Source organism: Hypanus sabinus, chromosome 11 (assembly GCF_030144855.1).
Source record: "Hypanus sabinus isolate sHypSab1 chromosome 11, sHypSab1.hap1, whole genome shotgun sequence".
Taxonomy (NCBI): domain Eukaryota; kingdom Metazoa; phylum Chordata; class Chondrichthyes; order Myliobatiformes; family Dasyatidae; genus Hypanus; species Hypanus sabinus.
In genome coordinates this window covers 14,057,526-14,084,131 of record NC_082716.1, presented here as the reverse complement: position 1 = coordinate 14,084,131, position 26,606 = coordinate 14,057,526, and the positions used below count along the sequence as shown (strand labels likewise).

Here is a 26,606-nt window from a genome sequence, read left to right as displayed (position 1 = left end):
TGTCACAGTAGTTATGGGGGATTTCAACATGCAGGTGAACTGGGAGAATCAGGTTGGTGCTGGACCCCAGGATAGGGAGTTTGTAGAGTGCCTAGGGGATGCATTCTTTGAACACCTTGTACGAGAGCCAACCAGGGACAAGGCTATTCTGGATTTAGTGTTGTGTAATGAACAGATTTGATAAGCGATCTTGAAGTAAAGGAGCCATTAGGAGGTAGTGACCATAATATGATAAGTTTCTATCTGCAATTTGAGAAGGATAAGGGCAGATCAGAGGTGTCAGTGTTGCAGTTGAACAAAGGAGACTATGGAGCCATGAGGGAGGAGCTGGCCAAAGTTAAATGGGCAGATATCCTAGCAGAAAAAACAGTGGAACAGAGATTGCATAGCATAAAAAAAAGAAGTATGACAGAGCTAAGGTGAATGGGAGGACAGATGATTGGGAAATTTTTAAGGAACAACAGAACTTAACTAAAAAGGCAATAAGGGGAGAAAAAATGAGGTACGAATGCAAGCTTGCCAGGAATATAAAGGAGGATATGTGAAGGTATGTGAAGAGAAAAAAGATAGTTAAGAACAATGTTGGGCCCTTGAAGAATGAATTGGGTGAAATTGTTATGGGAAACAGAGAAATGGCAGAAGAATTTAATAAGTACTTTAGATCTGTCTTCACTAGGGAAGACACAAGCAACCTCCCAGATGTATGGATGGGCCAAGGACATAGGGTAACAGAGGAAATGAAACAGATTGACATTAGGAAGGAAACGGTGATGAGTAGACTGATGGGACTGAAGGCTAACAAATCCCCAGGTCCAGATGGTTTGCATCCTAGGGTACTAAATGAGGTGGCTCTGGAAATTGCGGATGCATTGGTAATCATTTTCCAATGTTCCTTAGATTCAGAATCAGTTCCTGAGGATTGGAGAATGGCTAATGTTATCCCACTTTTTAAGAAAGGAGGGAGGAGAAAACAGAGAACTATCGTCCTGTCAGCCTAACATCAGTAGTGGGGAAGATGCTAGAGTCCATTATTAAAGATGAAATAGTGGCAATTCTAGATAGCAGTGATAGAACTGGGCCGAGCCAGCATGGTTTTACCAAGGGCAAATCATGCTTGACTAATCTATTGGAGTTTTTTGAGGATGTAACCAGGAAGTTAGACAAGGGAGATCCAGTGGACGTAGTTTACCTCGATTTTCAGAAGGCATTTGATAAGGTCCCACATAGGAGATTGGTGGGTAAAATCAGAGCTCATGGCACTGGGGAGTAGATATTGACGTGGATAGAAAACCGGTTGGCAGATAGAAAGCAAAGGGTAGCGGTGAATGGGTGTTTCTCGGAATGGTCAGTGGTGACTAGTGGGGTGCCACAGGGCTCGGTATTGGGACCACAGCTGTTTACAATTTACATCAAGGCATTGAGAATAACATCAGCAAGTTTGCTGATGATACTAAGCTGGGTGGCAGTGTGACATGTGATGAGGATGTTAGGAGAACTCAGGGTGACTTGCATAGGCTGAGTGAGTGGGCAGATACTTGGCAGATGAAGTTTAATGTGAATAAGTGTGAGGTTATCCACTTTGGGAGTAAGAACAGGAAGGCAGATTATTATTTGAACGGTGTAGAGTTAGGTAAGGGAGAAATACGAAGAGATCTAGGAGTCCTTGTTCATCAGTCACTGAAGGTGAATGAGCAAGTGCAGCAGGCAGTGAAGAAGGCTAATGGAATGTTGGCCTTTATTACAAAGGGAATTGAGTACAAGAGCAAGGAAATCCTCTTGCATTTGTACAGGGCCCTGGTGAGACCACACCTGGAGTATTGTGTACAGTTTTGGTCTCCAGGGTTGAGGAAGGACATCCTGGCTGTAGAGGAAGTGCAGCGTAGATTCACAAGGTTAATTCCTGGGATGTCCGGTCTGTCTTACAGTCTTACAAAGGTCAGAGAGACTGGGCTTGTACACGCTGGAATTAAGGAGATTGAGAGGGGATCTGATTGCAACATATAAGATTATTAAGGGATTGGACAAGATAGAGGCAGGAAATACGTTCCAGATGCTGGGAGAGTCAAGTACCAGAGGACATGGTTTAAGAATAAGGGGTAGGTCATTTAGGACAGAATTAAGGAAAAACTTCTTCTCCCAGAGAGTTGAGGGTATCTGGAATGCACTGCCTCAGAAGGCAGTGGAGGTCAATTCTCTGGATGCTTTCAAGAAGGAGCTAGATAGGTATCTTATGGATAGGGGAATCAAGGGATATGGGGACAAGACAGTAACCGGGTATTGATAGTAGATGATCAGCCATGATCTCAGAATGGTGGTGCAGCCACAAAGGGCCAAATGGTCTACTTCTGCACCTATTGTCTATTGTCTAAGAAGGGAATGGAAGAAAGGTAGGAGGAGCAGGGGGAAGTGATAGTCAGGTGAGAGGAAGAGGGATTAAGAGGGAGGCCAGCGTGGAGAATCGAAGAAGAGGGAATGGGGAGGGGTGAAATAGAATGCAGTCAACTCCAAACCAACTTTGGTTGGGCTAGCTCAGCAGATTTTCCAGACCATTTGATATAATACCTCAAAATATCTGTATTTCCCTTTTTGTAAATGTTATACAGAACTATAATAGTAGTACTTTCTTCAGTGAACCCAATGAGTTCAAAGAGAGCAGAAAATAGAACCCAATGAGCTTCAAGTTATGGGTATCAGATTGTTTCTGACCCACCTCCAATCACAAACCTATCCATTTTTTAGTATTCCTGACTTGGCACTGACTACACAATGACTTGTAATCTGGAATCTTGGCTCACACTTCAAACAAAGATAGATGCTGGAAGAATAGATAGAGTGGATAGGCAGAGACTTTTCCCCAGGGTGGAAATAGCCAGTATAAGGGGTCACATGGAGGATCATGTAGGAGGGGCGGGTTAGATTGATCTTAAAGCAGATTAAAAGGTTCTCACAATATCGTGGGCCAAAGATCCTGAACTGTGCTATAATGTTCATTGTTCAGACTAATGAGGCTGCCATTTGGATTTCTCAATGATTATATACTGGATTATCAACGTTTTACTTTATTTAACATATTCTGAAGTGTACTTCCTCAATGGAGTTTTGATACTCATTGTTGCAATCTCCCAGCTTTGCCTGGAATATCATTAAGGGAAGATTTTGCTGTACTTCAGCACCACAAAACGAATATAAACAATTTATCATTTCAACAGAAAATTCCAACCAGTTGCACGTTTGAAAACATTTTCCAGCAAAATTGTTACCTCGTGAACCATAAATAGAGATGACACTATCATTCAGTATGAAGCTGGGGGTCAGGTGAATATATCGGCCCCGCTCACCACATCTGCCATACTGGAGGGTGTACGGATCATCACCAAATTTAGTATGTGAATCAGCAATGATCACTTCAGCCTAGTAAGATAAAGACAGAGGAACTGAAGTCAATAAAAAGCTACTCTCAAACATAAACAATCAAAGCATGGATATACCAAGAGAGAAAAGAGTAGCTACAGAAAATGTTAAGACAATAAGACATCGGAGCAGAATTAGACCATTCAGCACATTGTGTCCCCTCCTCCATTCCATGAAAGGGTATCGCTGTAGCATTACAGTTAGCATGTTGCTATTATAGCTTGGGTTGTTGGTGTTCAGAGTTCGAACCCTGTGTCCCCTGCAAGGTGTTTGTACTTTCAAAGTACATTTATTATCAAAGAATATATAAATTGTGCAACCTTGAGATCTGTTTGCTTACAGGCAGTCACAAAGCAAGAAACCCAAAAAAACCCAATTTCAAATACCGTAAATAAAATAAAGTCCAACAACCCATGCACAGAGAAAGGGACAAAATACAGATCATGCAAACAATAGAAACGAGCAAAAGCCCAAAGCCTCTGTGTCCGTCCATCATAAATAGAGATGATGCACGGAGTGCACGGAGCACAGCAGCTGGGACAGTCTTCATAGCTTCAGCACCATGGAGAGAGGAGTGAACCTCGTGAGAGGGCAAGCAAAATCAGCTCCCACCTCTGATGCTGTCACACTGTTTTACAGTCTATCTGGGCCAGTGATTAAATTATCCAAACAATATACCTTACCTCAAACCAGGACCCAAGCATCACTGCAGTGAAAGGCTCCGGTTCTGGAAAATCCCACCCAGTGACTTGCTCTGAACCCAGGTTTTGCTGCCAATCTGGAAGCCGCTCTTGATTTCTCTAACTCAGCACGGTGCCCAGAGTGACCCAAACTCACACCTGGGCCAGTTGTACAGGCATTGGAACTCCTCTACCTTTACTTCTCCTCTCATAATGGCACACTCCTTCTATGTCGATTCTGCAACATATCAGCACAGTTCATCCCCCAAATTCACTTCGCCTTCACTTACCTCTTTATTGTTTGCAGTGATAATTTAACACAATTTACTTCAGGAAATATATTATTAATAATGTCGTTAGTTGAATTCGTTGCCGTTTGAACTGCCACTGAGCTGACACATGTATTCCGTAGCGCCTCCCCATAGAATGCATGGCCTTTCCCCTGGTGCTCCAGTTTTCTCCCACAGACCATTTTTTGAAGAATACTTCATCAGTGATGTATCCTGGGGTCATCGGATGTTTCAGGTCTTTCAATATCAGACACTCTCACCCAGGTGACCTGTGAGATGTCTTGTGATCAGGTAACATGTGCTACAGATCCACGTGGACTTGTTCTCTTCATCCAGAGCCATGTTGAGGCTTTCTCTGCTGTCTTGAAGTTGCCGATTGCTCTCTGCCTCCTTGTACCAGCAATGCCCAATGCACTGAGGTTTCTGTGACAGGACTGTCCAGTGAAGCCCCAGCCACCCACTTTAATAGGCATGCACTTTGCCTTCCATCCCTGCCTCTGACAGTCACTGACAAGTTTCTCATTTCTGGCCATCTTCCCATCATGGGCCCCGCTCCAGGTGTTCCTCCCATGGCACTGTCATCTCCAGCAGGGTGATGTTTTTGATGCCTCTGAGACAAAGAAGATGTCTAGTCTCAGGATGGTCTTGATGATGTTCTGTGGGAACTATAGCTGCTTCTCCTTAAATGCACTCAATGACTTGGCCTCCACAGCAGCTCGTGGCAACAAATTCCACAGATTTACCACCCTCTGACCAAAGTAATTTCTCTGCATTTCAGTTCTAAAAAGACACCCTTCAATCCTGAAGTCATGCCCTCTTGTCCTAGAATCCCCTACAATTGATTGCATAATTAGTCGCCCACTTTAACATGACACACCAAATCATCACTGGTACAGTCAATTGGTTTTAGAAGTCGCATAATTAGATAAATAGAGATCTGTTTTTGGAGATCTTTGTGCAGTCGAGGTGTTTCAATTGATTGTAGTAAAAATACACCTGTATCTGGAAGATCCAACTGCTGGTGAGTCAGTATCCTGGCAAAAACTACACCGTGAAGATCAAAGAACACTCCAACAACTCCTCAAAAAGGTTATTGAAAAGCCCAAGTTAGGTGATGGGTACAAGAAAATTTCCAATGCACTGAATATCCCTTGGAGTACAGTTAAGTCAATCATCAAGAAATGGAAGAACATGGCACAGCTGTAAATCTGACTAGAGAAGGCCATCCTTAAAAACTGAGTGACTGTGCAAGAAGGGGACCTTTGACAACTCTGAAGCAGTTACAAGCTTCAGTGGCTGAGATGGGAGAGACTGCACATACAACAACTGTTGCCTGGGTGTTTCACCAGTTGCAACTTTATGGGAGAGTGGCAAAGAGAAAACCATTGTTGAGAAAATGCAAATGAAATCTCGGCTATAATTTTTTTCAAATCTTTTTATTATTATTATCCAAAATTAACAAGAGTACATCAAAGTAGGTAACACTTACAATGTCTCAAGGAAAAAAAATGTTTTAAAGATTGAAATATTTTGATGACAAAAAAGAAGAAAATTAACCCCTACTAAAGCAAAGAAAAGTGAGAAAAAAAAACTATTAAGTATTCAACCCCAGAGCCACATGTCATACAAAAATCTTCTAAAGATAAACATCAAACCGCCAGCAGGAAAAAAAAAGTACCAAAATTTACAATTAGATCATGGAGGAAATCTACTAATTAACTCAAATAATAGTAACAAGCAAATGAACCCAATCTTTTCTCAAGATCGAACATAGGTTCAAAGGTTCAACTTCTAATTTTCTCCAAACTAAGACATAGCATAACTTGAGAGAACCATTGTGACAGAGTAGGAGCCGACATATCCTTCTACTTCAACAGCATGGCCCTCCTAGCTATCAATGTAACAAACGCGTTAACATGTTGGTCAGACAAAGAAATACCACGGATATTTTGAGGAATTATTCCAAGAAGCAGAGTTAATTTGTTAGGTTGTAAATTAATTTTAAGTGCTTTAGAAATTGTAGAAAAAAACTGACAAAACCAAAACGTGTGTCAATGTAGCTGTCTCGGTTTTCCATCTATCACAATAACTATCAACATTAGGAAACATTTTAGACAATCTCTCCTTCGTCAAATAGTAATGATGTACAATTTTAAATTGAATCAGTGAATGACTAGCACAGATCGAAGAAGAGTTAACCAACTTCAAAATCCATGTCCAGTCCACCATCATAAAAGTCAAATTAAGTTCCTTTCCCCAATCTTGTTTAATCTTAAATAAAGGAATCGTATCCCATTGTAATGGTAAATTATAAGTTCTTCCAATGGAACCCTTCATGAAAGGGTTCATACTAGTAATAGTATCTAACATGTCGGCATCCAATATGTAAGGAAAATTACTGAAGTACTTTTATAAGGAATGTCTAACTTGAAGGTATTGTAAAAAGTGTGAGTATAAAAGAGAATATTTATCAACTAATTGCTCAAAAGACATCAGTCTGTCTTCTTTAAATAGATCCAAAAAAGAATTAATACCTTTAATTTTCTAAAGTAAAAAATTTGGATCACTCTAAGAAGGCTTAAAAAAGTAATTTTGATGAACTGAACTACAAAGTTTAAATTTTTTAAGGTTAAAAAAATTACGGAACTGGAGCCAAATTTGTAAAGAATGCTTAATCATAGGGTATAAATTTAAATTAGCAACTTTAGCTAATTGTATTGGTAAAGCAGCTCCCAATAACGAGGTTAAATAAAATTGTTTCACGGCTTTCAACTCGAAGTCTACCCAAATTAAACACTTGTTCTTATCAACCCAGTGTAACCAAAAGGACATATATTGCACATTAACAGCCCAGTAATACATTCTTAAATTAGGCAAAGCAAGACCTCCATCCTTTTTCAATTTTTGTAAGTGACATTTATTAGATGAGTTTTCCAGAAGGCTGACATTCCAGAAATGAGACTGAAGTCAGCTGGAAGAACATTCTCTGGTCTGATGAAACCAAAATTGTGCACTTTGGCCATCAGACTAAACACTATGTTTGGTCTAAGCCGAACACTGCACATCAAAAACACACCATCTCTACCTGAAACATGGTTGTGGCTGCATCGTGCTGTGGGGGTGCTTCACTGCAGCAGACTCTGGAAGGCATGAAAAGTAGAGGGTAAAATGAATGAAGCAAAATACAAGGAAAGCCTGATGCAGTCTGCAAGAGAACTGCAACTTGGTAGAAGATTTGTTTCCCAAAAAGACAATGACCTCAAGTATAGAGCCAAAGCTACACAGAAATGGCATTAAAATGACAAAGCTAATGCCCTGGAGTGGCCAGGTCAGGGTCCAGACCTCAATCCAATTGAAAATTTGTAGTTGGACTTGAAAAGGGCTATCCGCTCATGATCCCCATGCAATCTGACAGAGCTTGAGCAGTTTTGTAAAGATTTGTTGTAATAATCCAGGATGAGGTTTGCAGCTTTGCCCGGAACATGATGTTTTCCCATGGTTGGCTGCATGGTCGTAGGGGATTGATCCATAAGCATTGGCCAGGTCAAGCCAGAGAACCGCCAACTCTCCTCTGTTCTTCCCACCTCTCGAATGAGCTAGGTCTCCACACCTCTGTGTTCCAAACACATAGGCACTCCAGGAATACCTCTCTTCTACACAGATTTATTGATGAAGTCATTGTTGGAGCCTTGTGACAAAGCCTAAAAAAGATCTTTCCTTCAGCCCTGAGCAAGGAGATGATCCTGAACTGGTCAATGTTCCTGGAGTCTTCTTTCTCTGGGATCTGGTTTCCATCAGTAAATGTCCACTGCTTAGCCACCTCCCCTCTCCTCCAAGTGACTCTCAGTATCCTCTGTGGCCTTTTAAGCTGTCAAGGACACTGTATATAGACTTCATACAGGATTCTACTCAGTCCTGGTGCAGAACCAGAATTTGCCTTCCTCACCACATATTGCAATTCTTTCAGGAATGGTTCCCTGCTGTTGAATGCAGTACTGAGTGGAGGTGGACCTATCACAGTGCTACAGATCTCTCTTCTGATTGAGTCACCATATGTGGTCTGGACATGTAGGTCTGGTTCCTCCTTTGAGCATACCAAGGTCCCACTTAGCTTCTGACCCAGTAGTTGTTTGGCAACGCCAAACAGGTTGTCTATGAAAGCTGCTCACCTCCTGGCTCTCTCATTGTAGCATCTTCTATGCACTCAGCTCTGCACAGAGTCCTGAGGGTACTAACAGCTCTACAGCATTAGTCTCTACTCTTTGTTGGTCTTCTTCTACTGACATTTCAGGCACTTCTTTTCCTGGCAAATTTTGTGAATCTTGCCCGCTCTCTGGTTCATAGCGTATTGTGTTCCAGATGGCTCCTGTTCCACTGCACCAAACCTTTCTTCAGCAAAGTTGACTATGATTGTTGTCGTTGCCTGTAGTCATCTTTCAACATCTCCCTTTGGTGTCGCATCCCCAATAATCATGACCCTAGACTGTTATGTCGCAGGGCTGTGGCTATATTATTTGAGGTTTTTTAAATGTTCTGCCTATATGGGTTTTCAGCAACACATGGAAGCTTCAGCACCAGTGGTGTGTCTCCGGGCCAGGTTCCTTCTGCGTCTCACCAGGTGGTCTCCCTGTGCGCTTTGTGGCTGCTTCACCCAACAGACATTTCATTTGGGAGTGATGAATCTTCAAGTCTCAGTTGTTGTTGCAGATCTTCCCGCAAATGCATTCAACACTCATCATCAACTTTCCATTTCCCTGGCTTGTTAACCTTGGGTCAGTCAGGTTAGGGTAGTAATGCACCCCAACCCCACCTCTTCAGGTTCCCCTATGGGTGTGTTTCCATTAGACAATCTGTAGCTTGCTTTGGGTTTCTTTCTCACAGAAGATAAAGCTTTGGCTACTAACCTTCCCCTCCCAGTTGCCATCTTTCCAGGTTGTCAAAGTCTTTCCAGATAGGTTAATTGGTCATTGTAAAATTGTCCTGTGATTAGTTTAGGGTTGTGGGATTGCTGGGGCAGGCTAACTCGAAGGACCAGAGGGGTCTACTCCACGCTGTATCACTGAATATATTTTAAAAATCATGGCTAATTTATCATCCCTCACAACCCAATTGTCCTGCCTTTTCTCTGTACCTTTTGACACCCTTACTAATCAACCTCTGCTTCAACTTTTCCCAATTACTTGGCCTCCAAAGCCAGCTGTAGTAATGAACTCACAGATTCACCAGGCTCTGGCTAAAGAAATTTCTCCTCACTCTTTTCTAAAGGCATATTTTTGTATTTTGAAGCTGTGCCCCGAGTCCTAGACTCTCCTACTAAAGACAGTACCGTTTCTAAGTGTGTAATAATAAAAAAGTTTTTAAAATAATAAGAAATTAATGAAATTTTCATTGGATTATCATTTTAAGCAAATATGTATTGCTAGATATTGATCACACCCCAATTTTGATCAAGGAGTTGAAACTATTAAGGAAAACTCAACTACAACTTTAAAGATTTGCAGAGATTTCACAATCTCAACAATAAACAAATAGTTCTTCACTTTGCAACTCTAAACTTCTTACCTTGACATATGCCCATTTGTTCTAGAATCACTCTCATCATCTAAAAATTGGAAGGAAACCCATTTATATATAAGTGATGGTACAACTATGAAATTATTTTCTATGAATGCAAATTGAAAGGTCCAATGTTAATTTTACATACGAGATTGATATTTTTGTCCTATAACAAAGGTATGATAACATGTCACAGACAGCCACGACTTCGCAGATTAAATTTAATCATGATTCAATAGACTAAATGACTAACTTTTGTTCCTAAGTTAAAGCAAAATGCTGAAGAAGGCATGCCAATGGCTATATTTCATTAGGAGTTTAGGAGATTTGGTATGACTCAAAAGAACACAAAAGATTTCTACTGATATATCATGACAAGCTTTTTGATCAGTTGCACCACTGTCTGGTATAGAGGCACCAATGCACAGGATCAGAAAAATCTGCAGGCAGTTAAAACTCAACCAGCTCCTTCATGGGCACTAGCTCCTCAGCTTCAAAGGCATCTTCAAAAAGTGATAACTCAAGAACATAGCATCCACCATTAAGGACCCTCACTATACAGGACATGCCCTCATCTCATTACTACCATCAGAGAGCCTGAACACACACTCAGTGTCTGAGGAACAGTTCTTTCCCCTCTGTTATCAGATTATTTTATGGCCCATAAATCCATCGTTGTTCCTCTTCACATTATTTATTTATTGTAACAGGTTTTTTTGCCTTGCCACAAAACAAAAAAATTATCACATATATAATAATAAATCTAATTCCAATAGTATTATACATTGAGATTAATGCCGCAGTATATACGAGCATTAGGTCTCAGTGTAGATGACAGAATAACTGTTGAAAATAATAAAATGATGGAACCAGCAGTGCTATTGCTTCAGCTTTTACCTTCTCATAGGACTGTGTAGTTGGTCTTTGATAATGTGGTTGTGGCATCCAAGTGATGGGCAATAAAATTTTCACATCTCGAAAATAAGCTCGCTGCTTGGTGGCAGCATACAGAAAAGATGAGGCTGAAGTTACCATCTCCTATAGGAAACATAATTTTAGTAATATCTTAGAACATTTGGACAGCAAGGATGCATTTATCAGGATGTTCAGAATTCAACACCATCATCCCCCTCAAAACTAAACAATAAGCTCCAAGACCTGGGCCTGAATACCTCCTCATGTAATTGAATCTTTGATATCCTCACTTGTAGACCTCAGTCTGTTTGCATAGGCAAAAACATCTGCTCCTCAATCTCTATCAACACAGATGCACCACAAGGCTGTGTGATTAGCCCCCAGCTACTCACTTTATACCTGTGACTGTGTGGCTAAGCATAGCTCCAATGCCATATACAAGTTTGTGGATGACTCCACCATCATAGGCCAAATCAAAGGTGGTGATAAAGCAGCGTATAGGAGGGAGATTAAAAATCTGGCTGAGTGGTGTCATATCAACAACCTCTTACTCCATATCAGCAAGACCAAAGACTATAGACTTCAAGAGAAAGAAACCAGAGGTCCATGAGCCAGTCCTCATCGGAGGATCAGAGGTGGAGAGGGTTAGCAACTTTAAGTTCCTCAGTGTTAATATTTTGGAAGATCTGTTGCATCCCAGCACACAAGTGCATTTATGAAGAAAACACAACAGGGACTCTACTTCCTTAGATGTCTGTTCATTCAGCATGACATCCGAAACTTTGACTAACTTCTATAGATGTAATTAAAGAACAAAAGGATGTTATCTCCATAATATCTTCCAAGTTACTTTAAATATAAATGAACCAGTAGCAGTATCCTCTTCTAAGCCAAAATACACAGCATTGATATTCTAAGTACACCCAGCCAGTTCTGACAGGTAGGCAGCCTGTTTACATACTCAATACTAGGCTCCTGACAAAGACTCTCTCTTCCAAGATTTATTACAATAACAGATTTCCAAATGGAAGGAAAAGATGTAATGATGGTTTCAAAGCCTGGTCTATAACCACTCAGACTAGAGTACAAGCATTTTGGATGGTATTGAGAGCATACAGAAGCTCAGGAGAAACAGGAGCAGCTCCACCTCACAAACTACCAACTCTCATAACCTGCCCCATCTTGAGCAGAAAATGAAAGGACATTATTGGTCTTAATAAACAGCTTATAACCCACAGAACTGTACTAGAAACAAATCATAGTCAACCCCATGGAATGCTCAGGTAATATATATTGTACATTCAAATGATAGAGTCAAGCCAACTCTTCCATGCTAACCAATTTCCTAACTGAGCTATTCCAATTTACCTACATTTGGCCCATAACTCTCAAAGCCTGGTCCTGTACCTAAGGACCTGTATAAATGATCTCTAAATGTTGTACTTATATCCAGCCCTACACTAATGCAACTTGTTACATTATACCTACTGTATATGGATCATTGGAACCTTTTCTGGGGAAGGAGTGACCTGTACAAGTGGGAACCAATATCCTGGGAGGGAGGTTTGCTAATGCTATTGGAGAGGGTTAAAACTAGATTTGAAGCAGGGTGGAAACTGATCTGAAGTGGTAGAGAAGGGGTGGTTGGTGCACAAGTAGAGACAGCTTGTAGGGAGTTTGTGAGGAAGGATAAGCAGGTGATAGAGTAAAGATGCACTCAGCCAGATGGTTTGAGATGTGCATTTTAATGCAAGGAGTATCATAAGCAAGGCAGATGAATATACAGCATGGATCAATACACAGACATTATGGCCATTACAGAGATTTTAATATCTCAGCAGCAAGAATAGCTGCTGAATGTACCAGGCTTTAGATGTTTCAAAAAGGACAGGGAAGAGGCAAAAGAGGTGGGGGAGTGGCATTGCTAATCAGGAATAGTATCACAGCTGCCAAAAAGGAGGAACTCAAAGAGGCATTGTGGGTGGATGTCAGAAACAGGAAGGGGGCAATAACTCTATTGGGTGTTTTTTATAGAACTCCCACATTAGTAACAAAGACATCGAGGAGCAGATAGGGAGGCAGATTCTGGAACAGTGCAATAATAACAGGGTTGTTGTGATGGGTGATTTTAACTTTCCTAATATTGACTGGCATCTCCTTAGTGCTGGAGAATGATAAGAGCAGACAATTTGGGAAAGCATCTAATTGGGGTAGGGGGAAATATGATGCTGTTCAGCAGGAACTTGGGAGCATAAATTGGGAGCAGATGTTCTCAGGGAAAAGCACAGCAGAAATGTGGCAAATGTTCAGGGAACATTTGCATGGCATTCTGCATAGGTGTGTTGCATTGAGACCGGGAAGGATGATAGGGTAAAAGAACCAAAGGATGTAGAAAAACTGGTCAAGAAGAAAAGAAACACTTACGAAAAGTTCAAGAAACTAGAAAATTACAAGGAAACCTTCCTGAACACACCTAACAAACTCTACCCCATCTAAACCCCTTGCTCTAAGGAGATGCCAGTCACTATTAGGAAAGTTAAAATCACCCATCACAACAACCCTATTGTTATTGCACCGTTCCAGAAGCTGCCGCCCTATCTGCACCTCAAAGTCTCTGTTACTATTGGGGGATCTATAAAAAACACCCAGTAGAGTTATTGTCCCCTTCCTTTTTCTTGTCTTTATAACTCAAGCTCTCCAGTCTGGGTACCATCCTTGTTAATCTTTTTCTGCTCCCCCTTCCAGATTAATGACATATTTCCTATAGCTAGGCAAGCAGGACGGCACACAATTTTCTAAATGGAGTCTCACCAGCAATTTGTACAACTCAAAGTTCAAAGCACAATTATTATCAAAGTATGTATGCAGTATCCAGCCCTAAGGTTCATTTTCCCACAGAAAGCCATGAAACAAAGAAACACCTTGGCACCTATTCAAAAAAAACATCAAACACCCGATGCACAAGAACAAGAACAAAAATGCTAATGGCAAAAAACAAGTGAAAAAACACAGAATATAAAACATCAAATCGGAGAATTATTAAAACAGTCAAGGAATGTTCAGTTTAGTTCAGTTCAACTCCAGGGTTCTGCCATTTACTGAGCATTACAGCTCAGGGTGTTCTGGATTTCAGTGTTCAAAACTGCAGCCATTTTTAAGGAGTCTCTGTACATTATGGAATGCATTGAATTTGTCTGGGGGCTCATATTCTGATGATATACTGAGTATGTTAATTGGTCACTGTAAATAGTACCGCGATTGGGTTAGGGTTAATCAGGTTTGTCAGAGGTTACTGGAGTGATGTGATTTAAAGGGCCAGAATGACCTAATCCACATAGTATTGCTAAATAACCATATAACCATATAACAATATAACCATATAACAATCACAGCACGGAAACAGGCCATCTCGGCCCTCCTAGTCCATGCCAAAATCTTAATCTCACCTAGTCCCACCTACCCGCACTCAGCCCATAACCTTCCACTCCTTTCCTGTCCATATACCTATCCAATTTTACCTTAAATGACACAACTGAACTGGCCTCTACTACTTCTACAGGAAGCTCATTCCACACAGCTATCACTCTCTGAGTAAAGAAATACTCCTTCGTGTTTCCCTTAAACTTCTGCCCCCTAACTCTCAAATCATGTCCTCTCGTTTGAATCTCCCCTACTCTCAATGGAAACAGCCTATTCACATCAACTCTATCTATCCCTCTCAAAATTTTAAATACCTCCATCAAATCCCCCCTCAACCTTCTACGCTCCAATGAATAGAGACCTAACTTGTTCAACCTTTCTCTGTAACTTAAGTGCTGAAACCCAGGTAACATCCCAGTAAATCGAAAATAAATAAATAAATAAAGTCGCAAAATTACAAACCATGCCAACCAAGTTCCCATCCAAATCACTAATGTGAATGACAAGCAACAGCAGACCCAGCACCAAACCTTGCAGCACAGGCCTCCCTCCACTATCACCCTACAAATCCCACTACCAAGCCAATTTTCAATCCATTCAGAACAGCCTGGGCAAGTAACTCTAATTCATTCTACAGATAATGTGTATTGTAGCCTCTGTCAACTGGTCGAGCGATTGAATGCTTAGGATGGTTTATGGATTGCAATTCATCAGGCTGCTTTGTCCTGGATCATGATGATTTCTGAGAGCTGTTGGATCTGCACTCATCAATACAGGTGAAAAATATGCTATCACCCTCCAGATTTGTGCCATGCAGATAGGGGAAAGGCTAACCACTGGCCTGCTCTCAGGGCCATGCCAATTATGTGACTGGTCCAGTTAAGCCAATGGTCATCGATAGCTTCAGGATATTGATAGTGCATGGTTCAATATCAGAAGGGGCTGTTAGCATACTGCTTCAAAGTGCTCATGATTGGTGTCCAGTTTACACCGTTGTCTGTAAGGAGTTAGTACATTCTCCCCATTTTTTCTGGGTGCTCAGTTTCCTCCCACATTCCACATATGGATAGTAAGTTGTGGACACGCTATGTTAGCACCGGAAGCATGGCGAGACTTGCAGGCTGCCCCAGCATATCCTCAGACAGTATTGGTCATTGACACAAATAACACATTTCGTTCTGTGTTTCAATGTATATTTGAGAAATAGAGCCAATCTTTCTTCTTCCCTTAATGCCATTACATGTCAAATGTACATGATTAGACATTCTTCCTGCACTGGAGATGATAATGGTACAAATGTTACTTGCCCAGATCAGCACAAGACCAAAAGATATAGAAGCAGAATTAGGCCATTTGGCCCATTGGAGGGCTCTACTATTTCATCATGGCTGTTCCAATTTTCCTCAGACCCAATCTCTTGTCTTCCTCCTGTATACCTTTATGCCCTAACCAATCAAGAATCTATCAACCTCTGCCTTAAAAATACATAAAGACCTGATCTCCACAGCTGCCTGTGGCAAAGAATTCCACAGATTCTCCGTTCTCAGGATAAAGAAGTTCCTCATCTCCATTCCAAAAGCATGCCCCTCTATTCTGAGGCTGTGTCCTCTTGTCTTAGACACTCCCATTATAGGAAACATCCTCTCCACACCCACTCTATCGAGGCTTTTCACCGTTCGACAGGTTTCAATAAGGTCAGCACTCAAATCTTCTGAATTCCAGTTAATACATGCTCAGAGTCATCAAATGTTCTTCATATGACAAGCCATTCAATCCTACAATCATTTTCATGAATTTCTGTTGACCCTCCCCAGTTTCAACACATCCTTTCTAAGATAAGGGGCCCAAACCTGCTCACAATACTCCAAGTGAGGCTTCACCAATGCTTTATAAAGTTTTAATATTACATGCTTCAGTTTATATCTAGTCCTCTTGAAATGAACACTATCGTTGCATTTGCCTTCCTCACCACAAACTCAACCTGCAAGTTAACCTTTAGGGAAACCTGCATAAGGACTCCCAAGTCCCCTTGCATCTCACATTTTTGTATTTTCTCTCCAATTAGAAAATAGTCAACACTTCCATTTCTTCTACAAAAATGCAAGACCATATACTTCCCAATGCTATATTCCATCTGCCATTTCTTTGCACATTCTCCTAATCTAATTTGCACACTCTCACCTCATCTCTGGAATTCAACTCTTTGACTACATTTGGATGAAGTTGCGACAGTCCTGACAAAAGCCTTTTTGGATACAGGCTAAACACAGATACTTGTGAGATGTTTAATGGTCTTTTTTTTTCAAAAATGGGTTCTGTAGAGTTTCTGTGTTTTGTGGCTACCAGTAGGGAGATGAATCTCAGGGTTCTGTATAGTCTACATACTTTAATAACAAATATACTTTGAACTCCAATTGGTGAAGATAAATAGCAGAAGCTGAGACTGATATGGTACAATATTAGACAGAATAACTAAATGGTACTCTTCCGGAAATTCACAACAGAACATTACTTACATTATGGGTTTATTGAGACAAGTGACAACTAATTTAATTGACTCAGCATGACATTGTGGGCCCAAAGGCCCATTCCTGAGCTGTACTGATCAATGTTCTATGGTCTGAGTGTTGAGGAGATGAGCAATGATTCAGTTTAAGATTCAGATTCAAATTTATTTATCATGTGTACATTGAAACATACTGTTCAATGTGACATTTGCATTAACAACCAGCACGCCCAATTATATGCTGGAGGCAGCCCACAAGAGTCACCACACATTCTGGCACCAACATAGTATACCCACCATGTTACCATCTTAATAGTGTTAAAATAACAATGCTGTGATAACACCTTTAAATGTAATAAAGCAATTTCTAAACCTACAATTCTTTGGCAACAAAATGCTCAGAAACAACCTGAGTTTGCAAAATGCACCATATGATGCAACTTTCTTTTTATTATCAGCTGTAGTGTTCTGGAATGGTATATACTCAAGAGATAGAATTACAAAATCGTTTGCACAAAATAAATTTTGGAGTAGATGTACAGGCTGGTTTCCCCAAATGTGCAATAGCATTTATACAAATAATAAACCAATATTCACTGATCAGAGCAAAGAATACATACCTGAATTTTTGGAATGATCTTTGGATCTTCTGGAATTCCAGGGTTAATAGCTATGACAACATCATCATAACCATTGTTCACTAGCCTCATCTCAGAGCATCTTACCATGCAGGCAGAGATAAGGCATTCCAAAGACAGAAGAAATATTTCGGAGTATTTCATGATTAGAGTCCTCACCTCCTCTGCATCCAAATGATCAGACTTTTGAAATCAGTCTAATTTATAGTGAAGCATATCAACCTATTTCAAAGCATCGGCTATAAACTTTATTGCTGGGTGCAAAATAGGGAAATCAGCTTCAGCATTCAAATGCTCACGTGTTACTTATTTTTGCAACTGTATTCATGATGTAATGACAGAAACTCTTTCAAAATATGGAGAGAAGGAAACAAGAATTTTTTATATTATGTACAAGCAACATGTCAAATATGATCACAGACAAGATTGGTCAAGTCTTTCAAACATCAGTTCTTCCATGATGCTGCCTCAGTAAAGCAGCCAGCATCAAAGATCCCAGACATTTTCTCTTCTCCTCTCTCCCAATGGGCAGAGATATGAAAGCCCGAAAGCTCATACCACCACGCTCCGGGACACCTGTCCCACTGTTATCTGAATCCTAAATGGAACTCTTATAAAATGAGATGGACTCTTGACCTCATAATCTACCTCGTCATGATCTTGTACTTTATTGTTTAATCCCTGCAGTTTCTCTGTAGCTTCTGCACTTTATTTTGCAATGTCACTGTTTTACCTCAATGCACTGTGTTATGACTGTGCAAAGCAGGTTTTTCACTATATCTTGGTGGACGTGACAATGATAAACCAATATCTTATTTTTTCTAGACTGTACAGCGGTGTAGGAATTTATAGGCATACAGATAGAGCAGGGAAACAGACTCTTTGTCCCACAGATTCTATGCCTAACATCAAGCATCCATTTTTACACTACCCCACTTCAATCCATTTGATTCTCTCCATATTCCTATCGCCCCTTGGCACATTCCAGGAAAATCAACGGTGCACAGCTAGAAATGGGCTTAGCCCAGAGAAACAAACGAAGAAGTACCACGATGCTATACTGTTTACCTTTTAAACTTTTATTGTTAAATGTCAATCTTCTGGAATATTTTACTATTTGTTAATTTATTTGTGGTAATATTACTTTATCAAGTCAAGTCACTTTTTATTGTCATATCAACCATAACGGCTGGTGCAATACACAGTAAAAACAAGACAAAGTTTTTCAGGATCATGGTGCTACATGAAGCAGTACAAAAACTACACTGAACTACATAAAAACAACACAGAAAAAACTACACTAGACTACAGACCTACTCAGGACTGTATTAAGAGCACAAAACATTGCAGGCATTACAATAAATAATAAACAAGCAATAGGCACAGAAGAGGGCAGTAAGCTGGTGTCAATCCAGTCTCTGGGTATTGAGGAGTCCGATGGCTTGGGGGAAGAAACTGTTACATAGTCTGGTCGTGAGAGCCCAAATGCTGAGGAGCCTTTTCCCAGACGGCAGGAGGGAGAAGAGATTGTATGAGGGGTGCATGGGGTCCTACATAATGCTGTTTCCTTTGAGGATGCAGCGTATAGTGTAAGTGTCCATGATGGCGGGAAGAGAGACCCTGATGATCTTCTCAGCTGACCTCACTATCCGCTGCAGGGTCTTGCAATCCAAGATGGTGCAATTTCTGAACCAGGCAGTGATGCAGCTGCTCAGGATGCTCGCAATACAACCTCTGTACAATGTGATGAGGATGGGGGGGGGGGGGGGGAGGAGATGGACTTCCCTCAGCCTTCGCAGAAAGTAGAGATGCTGCTGAGCTTTCTTTGCTATGGAGCTGGTGTTGAGGAACCAGGTGAGAATCTCCATCAGGTGAACACCAAGTAATTTGGTGCTCTTAACAATCTCTACCAAGGAGCTGTCAACGTTCAGCGGAGAGTGGTTGCTCCATGCCCTTCTGAAGTCAACAACTATCTCTTTTGTTTTGTTCACATTCAGAGACAGGTTATATACACTGAGTTGTGTACTTGATCCAGAGGAACACTGTTTCACTAGGCTGTATACATGCATACAGTTCAATGACAATAACCTTGAACTTTACTGCATCTGACTTTCCAATGGGATTTTCATGTGTACTTGCCTAGTAGAATATGCTCCCAATGATTTCAGTTGTGCAACATGAAAAATTCCCTTATGGAAGCTGCAGAGAGAACATTTGTTGATGAGTGGAGGATGCAAATTACATAAATTGTTTAGAAGAAAATAAATTAATAAGTAAAAGCTGTAGTCTAAAACAAAGAATAATTAATTATGCGGAACTATGGCTGAATCGTTTCCTTTTTATGGTACCATAACTCAAATCAAATCCTTAAGTACAAGTAAGTTGCACAACAAAATGATATCAAAACATATGTAACCATATCACAGTTCAAAGAGTCCACTGAGACATTTACTATAATCAAAGGATTTATGACCCTTGTATAACGTATCACTCCTAATGAGAAAAAGGACACTATTTCATAGACTATGTGAAAACAGGAAATCATGGGCTGATTAGTCTCATATCAGTGATAGGAAAGCTACTGGAGTGGTTTCACTGGGATGAGATTTACTTGCATTAGGAAAACTGTGGACTGATTGAGGACAACCAGCAGAGGTTTGTGCCTCTCTCATGCCTCTTTAATTCCCTTTACTGCACTGTAATACTGATAAATCTGACTTTAGCTTCTTCTCAAATTTCAGGGCGAATTTGATTGTATTATGATCACTTCCTTCATAAACTCTCTAATCAATTCCAGATCATTGTACAACCCTCAGTCCAGAATAGCTGATCCTCTAGTAGCTCAACCATGAGCTGCTCTAAAAAGCCTTCTCATAAGCATTCTAGAAATCTCTCCTCCTGTAATCCAGCACCAACTTGATTTTCGTAACATTGCTCTTTCGGCATGTATTTTCTTTCCCTCATAATTTGTAGATCACATCCTTACTGCTGTTTAGGGGTCTGTATACAATTCCCATCGCGGTCTTTTTATGCCTGCACTTCCTTAGCTTTATCCACAATTATACAACACCTTCTGACCCTATGTCACCTCTTTCAAATGTTCTAATATTCTGCCTGGTTAGTCTCAAAGTTGATGTATTAACATTGATTTCTCCAATTCCTGGTAAGTTATCTTCTCCTACTTCTTTTTCTTTCCATTCCTCATTCTGGTTACATGCTCACCCCTTTTCTCCTCCTTCCTCCTCACTTGTCCATCACTCCCTCTGGTTCCCTTCCTTCACTTTATTCTATGGTCCACTGTTCTCTCAAGTTTGATATTTTCTTCTTCAGTCCTTTACTTCTTCCATCTGTCCCTTCCTAGCTTTCCACTTCATACCCTTACCCACCCACCTCAGCTGGTTTCATCTATCACCAGCCAGGTTGTACTCCAATCACCTTCTTGTTCTGGCTTCTGCCACCTTCCTCTCCAGTCCTGATGAGAATGTTGACTGTTTATTTCCTTCAATAGATGCTTCCTGACCTGCTGAGTTAATAGAACATAGAATAGTACAGCACATTACAGGCCCTTCCGCCCACAATGTTGTGCCGAATCTCAAACCCTGCCTCCCATATAACCCCCCACCTTAAATTCCTCCATATACCTGTCTAGTAGTCTCTTAAACTTCACTAGTTCCTAAAGAATTTAGTGCTGTGAGACTCAGGTTTACAATATTGTAATATTTTACTTTTTTTTCCAGTTGTAAGGTCAGAAAGAGGGATGTTCACCGCACACTATTCAATACCATCTGTGACTCCTCAGATAATGATGTAGCCCACAAGCTGTAGTAAGACCTAGATAATATCCAGACCGACGCTAATCATGTCCAAGTTCAATTTTATTATTTAATTTTGTTGTATATGTGACAATTTTTCTCCAGACCACAGTGCACCCACAACACCTAAAACAAAATATTACCACAAATAAGTTAATAATAATTCAAAATATATCAGAATTGTGCAGCACAAGTAAACAGTAAAAGGGGGTGAGGGTGAGCAACATTCATGCCACACAAGTGCCCAGCAATGAGAGTGACAATATTCAACAACAACAGAAACTCCAGCTGTCACCTCTGATATTCAATGGCATTACCCCACTACCAATATCCTTGGGTGGGGGGGGGGGGGTTGTAGTTACCATTATCTGACCCAGATACACAACGTGACTACAAGAACAAGTCAGGAACTTGGAATTCTAATAAGTAAGTCATCTCCTAACTTCCCGAAGCCTTACAAAGATGTTGCTGAGACTTGATGACCTGAGTTATAGGAAAAGGTTGAACAGATTATGACTTTATTCCCTGTAGCACAGCAGAATGAAGGGAGATTTGATAGATGTATGCAAAGTTATGAGGGGTACAGATAGGCTAAGTGCAAGCAGGCATTTTCCACTAAGATCAACGGAGACCAAAACTAGGTTAAGGGTGAAATAATAAATGGGAACCTGAGGGGGAAACCTCTTCACTCAGACAGTAGTGTCGGAGCAAGCTGCCAGCAAAAGGAGAGGATGCAACATTTCAGAACTTTGGATAAGTACACGGATGGGAGGGGTATGGAGGTCTATGGCCCAGGTGCAGGTCAATGGGATGAGGGAGAATAACTGTTTGGCACTGACTAGACAGACCAAAGAGCCTGTTTATGTGCCATAGTGCACAATAACTCCATCCACAAGATTCAAGTCGGGAACATGATGAAATACTCTCATCATGCCTGGATGAGTGCAGCTTCAACAACATTCACAAGGTTCTATACAGTACAGGATATCATAAACACAAGGGATTCTGCAGTTGCTGGAAATCCAGAGCAACACACCCAACATGCTGGAGGAACTCAGCAGGTCAGGCAACATCTACAGAGTGGAATAATGAGTTGACGTAGCAGGCCGAGCAACACACATTGTTCCACATCCCATCCACAACTATTCACTGACACACATTAGCAGCCATTTTTTTAGTCTTGCAGGATACACTCTAGCAATTCACCAAGTCTCCTTAAACAGCATCTTCTAAACCTACAGTTTCATCCAGTTAGGAGGACAAGAGAACAAAAAGTATGGGAAACAGCAACACCGGGAAGATGCAATTGCAACCATACCAGTTGAAAATTTATGATATTTTTAAATCCTCAGAAACTAGGAGCTATACGGAAAACTAGCTAAAATTATATCAACATGCCAGGCAGCATCTATGGATAAAGCACTTTTTTCTGGGCCAAAACTGAAGTCCCTCCTGCCAAAGGGTCTCGGCCTGAAACGTCAACTGTGCTTTTTTCCACAGATGCTGCCTGGCCTGCTGAGTTCCTCCAGCATTTTATGTGTGTTGCTCGTAGTACCAGTATCTGTAATAAAATTACATCAAGGTTTCTCATTTAATGATAATGCAGGTGTGATGGATTAAATGTCTTATATACCTTGCTATAATAGGGAATGAACCATTTCAAGTTCCCAGGGCTGGCTGTTCTTTCATTGGAAACATTCAAAAATAAAACTACTATTAAGGTTTCTGGCCAGACTCCAGGGGCTACTCTCTCAGTCCATCTTCGTTAGCTGCAAGTCAGGTAGTTCATTAGTCCTACACCCTTCTTCTCACTCACCAACGACTACTACCCCACGTTTGCCTCCCATACTCCACAGCATCGCAGTACCTACTCTCAAACCTCCCACCCCACCACTTTCCCTGCGACGCTCCCTTCCCTGCATATCCTTCCTCGCAGTACTTCCTCTCCTACATCTTTCCCACATCACTTCACCCCATCACCTCGCTACAAAAACCTCTCTACTCATGCTCCACCCGCTTCAATCTCCCCCCAGCACAGCCTTCACACTCCCCCGAGATCCCTCTTTCGATATCCTTCCTACCCAAATCAAACCCCTATCTTCCCCTTTCCTCTTATAAACCCTCCCAATGGCGTCTCCCCCAGCACACCCTCTCTTCCTCCCTCCTGCCTCTCATTTCCTCACCTTGACCTCCTCCCATTAATAATCTCCTCAGATTCCCCTCCTCTTCTTTTCTAGCCCGCACAAACCCTGGCTCGGATCCCTCCAGGTGATCGGACAACCGGAATGTTCGGTCCTGCCACACCCGGCCCGCAGCGCACTGCGGACAGCAGCCGGCGTTCAGCTCCGCTCCGCCCCCGGCTGCGCTGGAACCGGCCCCGCAGTCTGCGGGCAGCCAATCAGCCAACAGCGGCGCCCGGCGTCGGGCAACAGCGGCTTCGTCTCCCTGGCATCGGGACCGGCGCTCCCCTCCCGGGCTGCATCGGCAGTAAGAGACGCAAGGTAAGGGGTAGGGATGTGTGGACGGATGAATGAATGAATGAATGTAGGAGGAGGAGACTGGATGGTCAGAAGTTCGAGACGGGGGTTAAGGAGGATGGAGCTGGTGTCTGGGGACGAGGGGAAAGAGATTGGAGGAGGGAGTGAGAGGTGGAGGTTGGAGTTAGGGGCGAGGTGGTTAGGAAAGGGGAGAGGGGAGCAGGTTGGCAGAAGGACTAGGAGGTTGGGGCGAGGTAGGGAAGGGGAGAGGAGGAGAAAGTTGGAGGAAGAAATAGGAGGTTGGCGGTGTGATGAGGGGTTTGAAGGATGGGTCAAGTGGAAGGAGGATGGAGAAGGAATGAGGGGCTTGGAGGATGCTGTAAGTGGAAACGGAATTATAGCTTAAAGTGGTTGAAGGCTTAATGATCTAAGTCACAGTGAGCTAACCAGCACACTAAGTATGATCACTTACACCATTTCCTTTATTTTTAATTACACCGATTATCTGTGTTTTGCTGAGGGAACTCAAATTGACCTAAATTGACTCAAGTTATATTTAGCTTATGTCCATATCTGTAGTATGAGCAGAGAGAACAAAGCTAAGCCTATAACTAAATCAGCAAGTGTTGGACTCAGCAATATCAGAAGAAGTGAGCTTCATGACTTTCAACAAGGATGGAGAAGTTATGGCAGCAGGTGAGCCATAATGCCATACATGATGGAAAACATGAGCAGATGTACTTGTAGGAGTTTGAAGAAATTTGCTATGTCACCAAAGACTCTTGCCAGTTTCTACAGATATACCATGAAGAGTATTCTGACTGGTTGCATCACCGTATGATATGGAGTCTCCTATATACGTGATTGTCAAAGGGTTGTAGGCAGCCAGTACAAACCTCCCTACCATTAAGGACATCATCAAAAGGCAATACCTCAGGAAAGTGGCTTCCATCATGAAGGACCCTCACAGTCTGGCTCATGCCCTCATCTCATTACCACCAGGCAGGAGGTACATGAAGGTGCACACTCAATATTTTAGTAAGAGCTTTTTCTCCTCTGCTGTAAGATTTCTGATTGATCTATGAACTTCGGAACCACACCCTCACTATTCCTCTTGCAATACTTGTATGTACTTTTTATTGTAACTTGTGCAAAAACTGTACTAAGGCCACAAAACAACAAATTTCACAACTTATGCCAGTGACAATGAACCTGACTCTGATTCTGAATTGGATACTTCCATCTGAATCATACTTATGTTTCAATTTGTTGGTAGGGATCAAAGTCAGGTTGGTGGGGTGCCTGAAAGGTCAGCATAGACATGTGAACTGCAGGACTTTCAAAGACTTTGGAGAGGAAAAGAAAACGGGAGACAATAAGATTGTTGATGCCTGTGTTCTTACAACCATTTCATCTTCTGGGACAAAGGTAATGGCAGGTTTAGAGAGTTGACATAGCAGGAGGAGAGCTATTAATAAAATGGTTTCATCTAACATGCAGGAACACAATAAACTGCTAAAAGAGCATCAGAACCTGATGCAGGATTTCAAGCCAAATCTTCAGCAAATTCCTTTTGCCTCCACAGAAGTTGCCTGATCAAATGAATTCTTCCCAGCACTTTGTTCTCTTCCTCCAGATTCCAGCACCTGCAGACTCATGTTTCTCTAACTATCATGAAGGTCTGAAAGAAATGATTAAGTGATTACATGATAAAAAAAAATTACCCTACTAGATCATAATACCTAAATATGTCAGAATATTACTACAATATACCAGATTTACAGTATGGCACAATTAGCTGTTTCATAAAATTATTTTCAAATTCTAGGTATTTTAAATATGTGTTCTGTATTTACTGCTTACTAAAACAAGCGTAATTTCTATTACCAGTTAAAAGCAAAGATTTTTTTTTTTAATCTGGTTATTTTTTATTCTAGGGTTTGAGGCCAAGTGTTCAGGGTCCTGACATTGGTGAGTCTGGAGTTCAAGGCCTAGTGTTCACTGATCAGCAGGCCCTGGGGTTGATACCGAGGATCAAGACTCGAGAGTCAAATTGGAACTCCAGAAGTTGAGGCCTGTTGGCTGAAGCCCTAAGTATGCAAATCTTCGGCAGTCTGCTGGGTTAGTCGAAGCCCCAACGTCCACAAGTCCAAATCAGAGGGTCTTTCCTGGAGTTGGAAGACAGTGTATGTGTGTGGGAGGGACAAGCAAAACTTGTTTTGATGATGTTGTTTTGTAGTTTGTTGTGTTCTGTTTTGTTGTGATCTATCTTCTTCTGCCGAGCATTGTGGGCATGCTGTGTTAACGCTAGAATGCATGGTGATACTTCAGACAGCCCAAATCTCCCGGAAGTTCCAGGAGTCTCCCGCATATTGATAGTGGCTCCCTGAGGCCTGCAAGTTATATACAATATCCTGAAAGTTGATATTTTTGAGAGCGAGGGAGAGAGGGAGAGCATCCTGATGGATCTCTCTTTGTGCTAAGTAGATCTATCAGTTTTCTCTGTGGGTGGGCTTTACAGTCAACCTCTCTCTGTCTTTCATTGTCTATCAGTTCAGTTTAGTATCCTGAAGCAGCATGGCAGAATGTTCCAAAAGAAAATAAAACGTATTTCACCCCAGACTACACTAGAGTTACCGGTGCCTAATAGGTGTCAATAATAATGACAGTGTTGCTCGCTGCACTGTTTGCAACAGTGACTTTTCTATTGCCCATGGTGGGTTAAATGATTGTAAAAGACATGTTGAGGTAAGTTTAACAGTACAAGGAAGGTTTGCGGAAGAAATAGAAAAGCTATTTGCATTAGTATTTAGCTATTAGCATTGAGACTGCCAACAAAATACTCAAAAATGAATATATATGTAAATAGTTTCAATATGTGATCAAATATATTGTGTTCTT

At 41.4% G+C, this 26,606-nt stretch overlaps 2 protein-coding genes and 1 long non-coding RNA gene across 3 annotated transcripts in view; 1 reads left to right on the top strand and 2 right to left on the bottom strand.

Annotated features, from left to right (window-relative positions):
- Positions 1 to 17,560, bottom strand: part of LOC132402341 (calcium-activated chloride channel regulator 1-like) — a 44,385-nt gene extending 26,825 nt beyond the window's left edge. Inside the window, exons 1-3 of the mRNA XM_059985219.1 lie at positions 17,399 to 17,560; positions 10,835 to 10,975; positions 3,261 to 3,411 (exon numbers count right to left, since the gene is read on the bottom strand). Coding sequence (XP_059841202.1) covers positions 3,261 to 3,411; positions 10,835 to 10,975; positions 17,399 to 17,560 — 454 coding nt within the window. The remainder of the gene's footprint in view (positions 1 to 3,260; positions 3,412 to 10,834; positions 10,976 to 17,398) is intronic.
- Positions 17,561 to 18,565: 1,005 nt separating this feature from the next.
- On the bottom strand, positions 18,566 to 23,626 carry LOC132401708 (uncharacterized). Its single transcript, XR_009514681.1, has 3 exons — positions 23,477 to 23,626; positions 22,862 to 22,997; positions 18,566 to 19,615 (listed from the first exon to the last, which is right to left on the bottom strand). It is a non-coding gene; the product is annotated as an uncharacterized LOC132401708 (long non-coding RNA).
- A 55-nt stretch (positions 23,627 to 23,681) lies between these two features.
- The window catches only part of LOC132401707 (outer dense fiber protein 2-like), an 82,801-nt gene continuing 79,876 nt past the window's right edge, over positions 23,682 to 26,606 (top strand). Inside the window, exons 1-2 of the mRNA XM_059983816.1 lie at positions 23,682 to 23,729; positions 25,643 to 25,891. The gene's annotated coding sequence lies outside the window, so the exon portion shown is untranslated. The remainder of the gene's footprint in view (positions 23,730 to 25,642; positions 25,892 to 26,606) is intronic.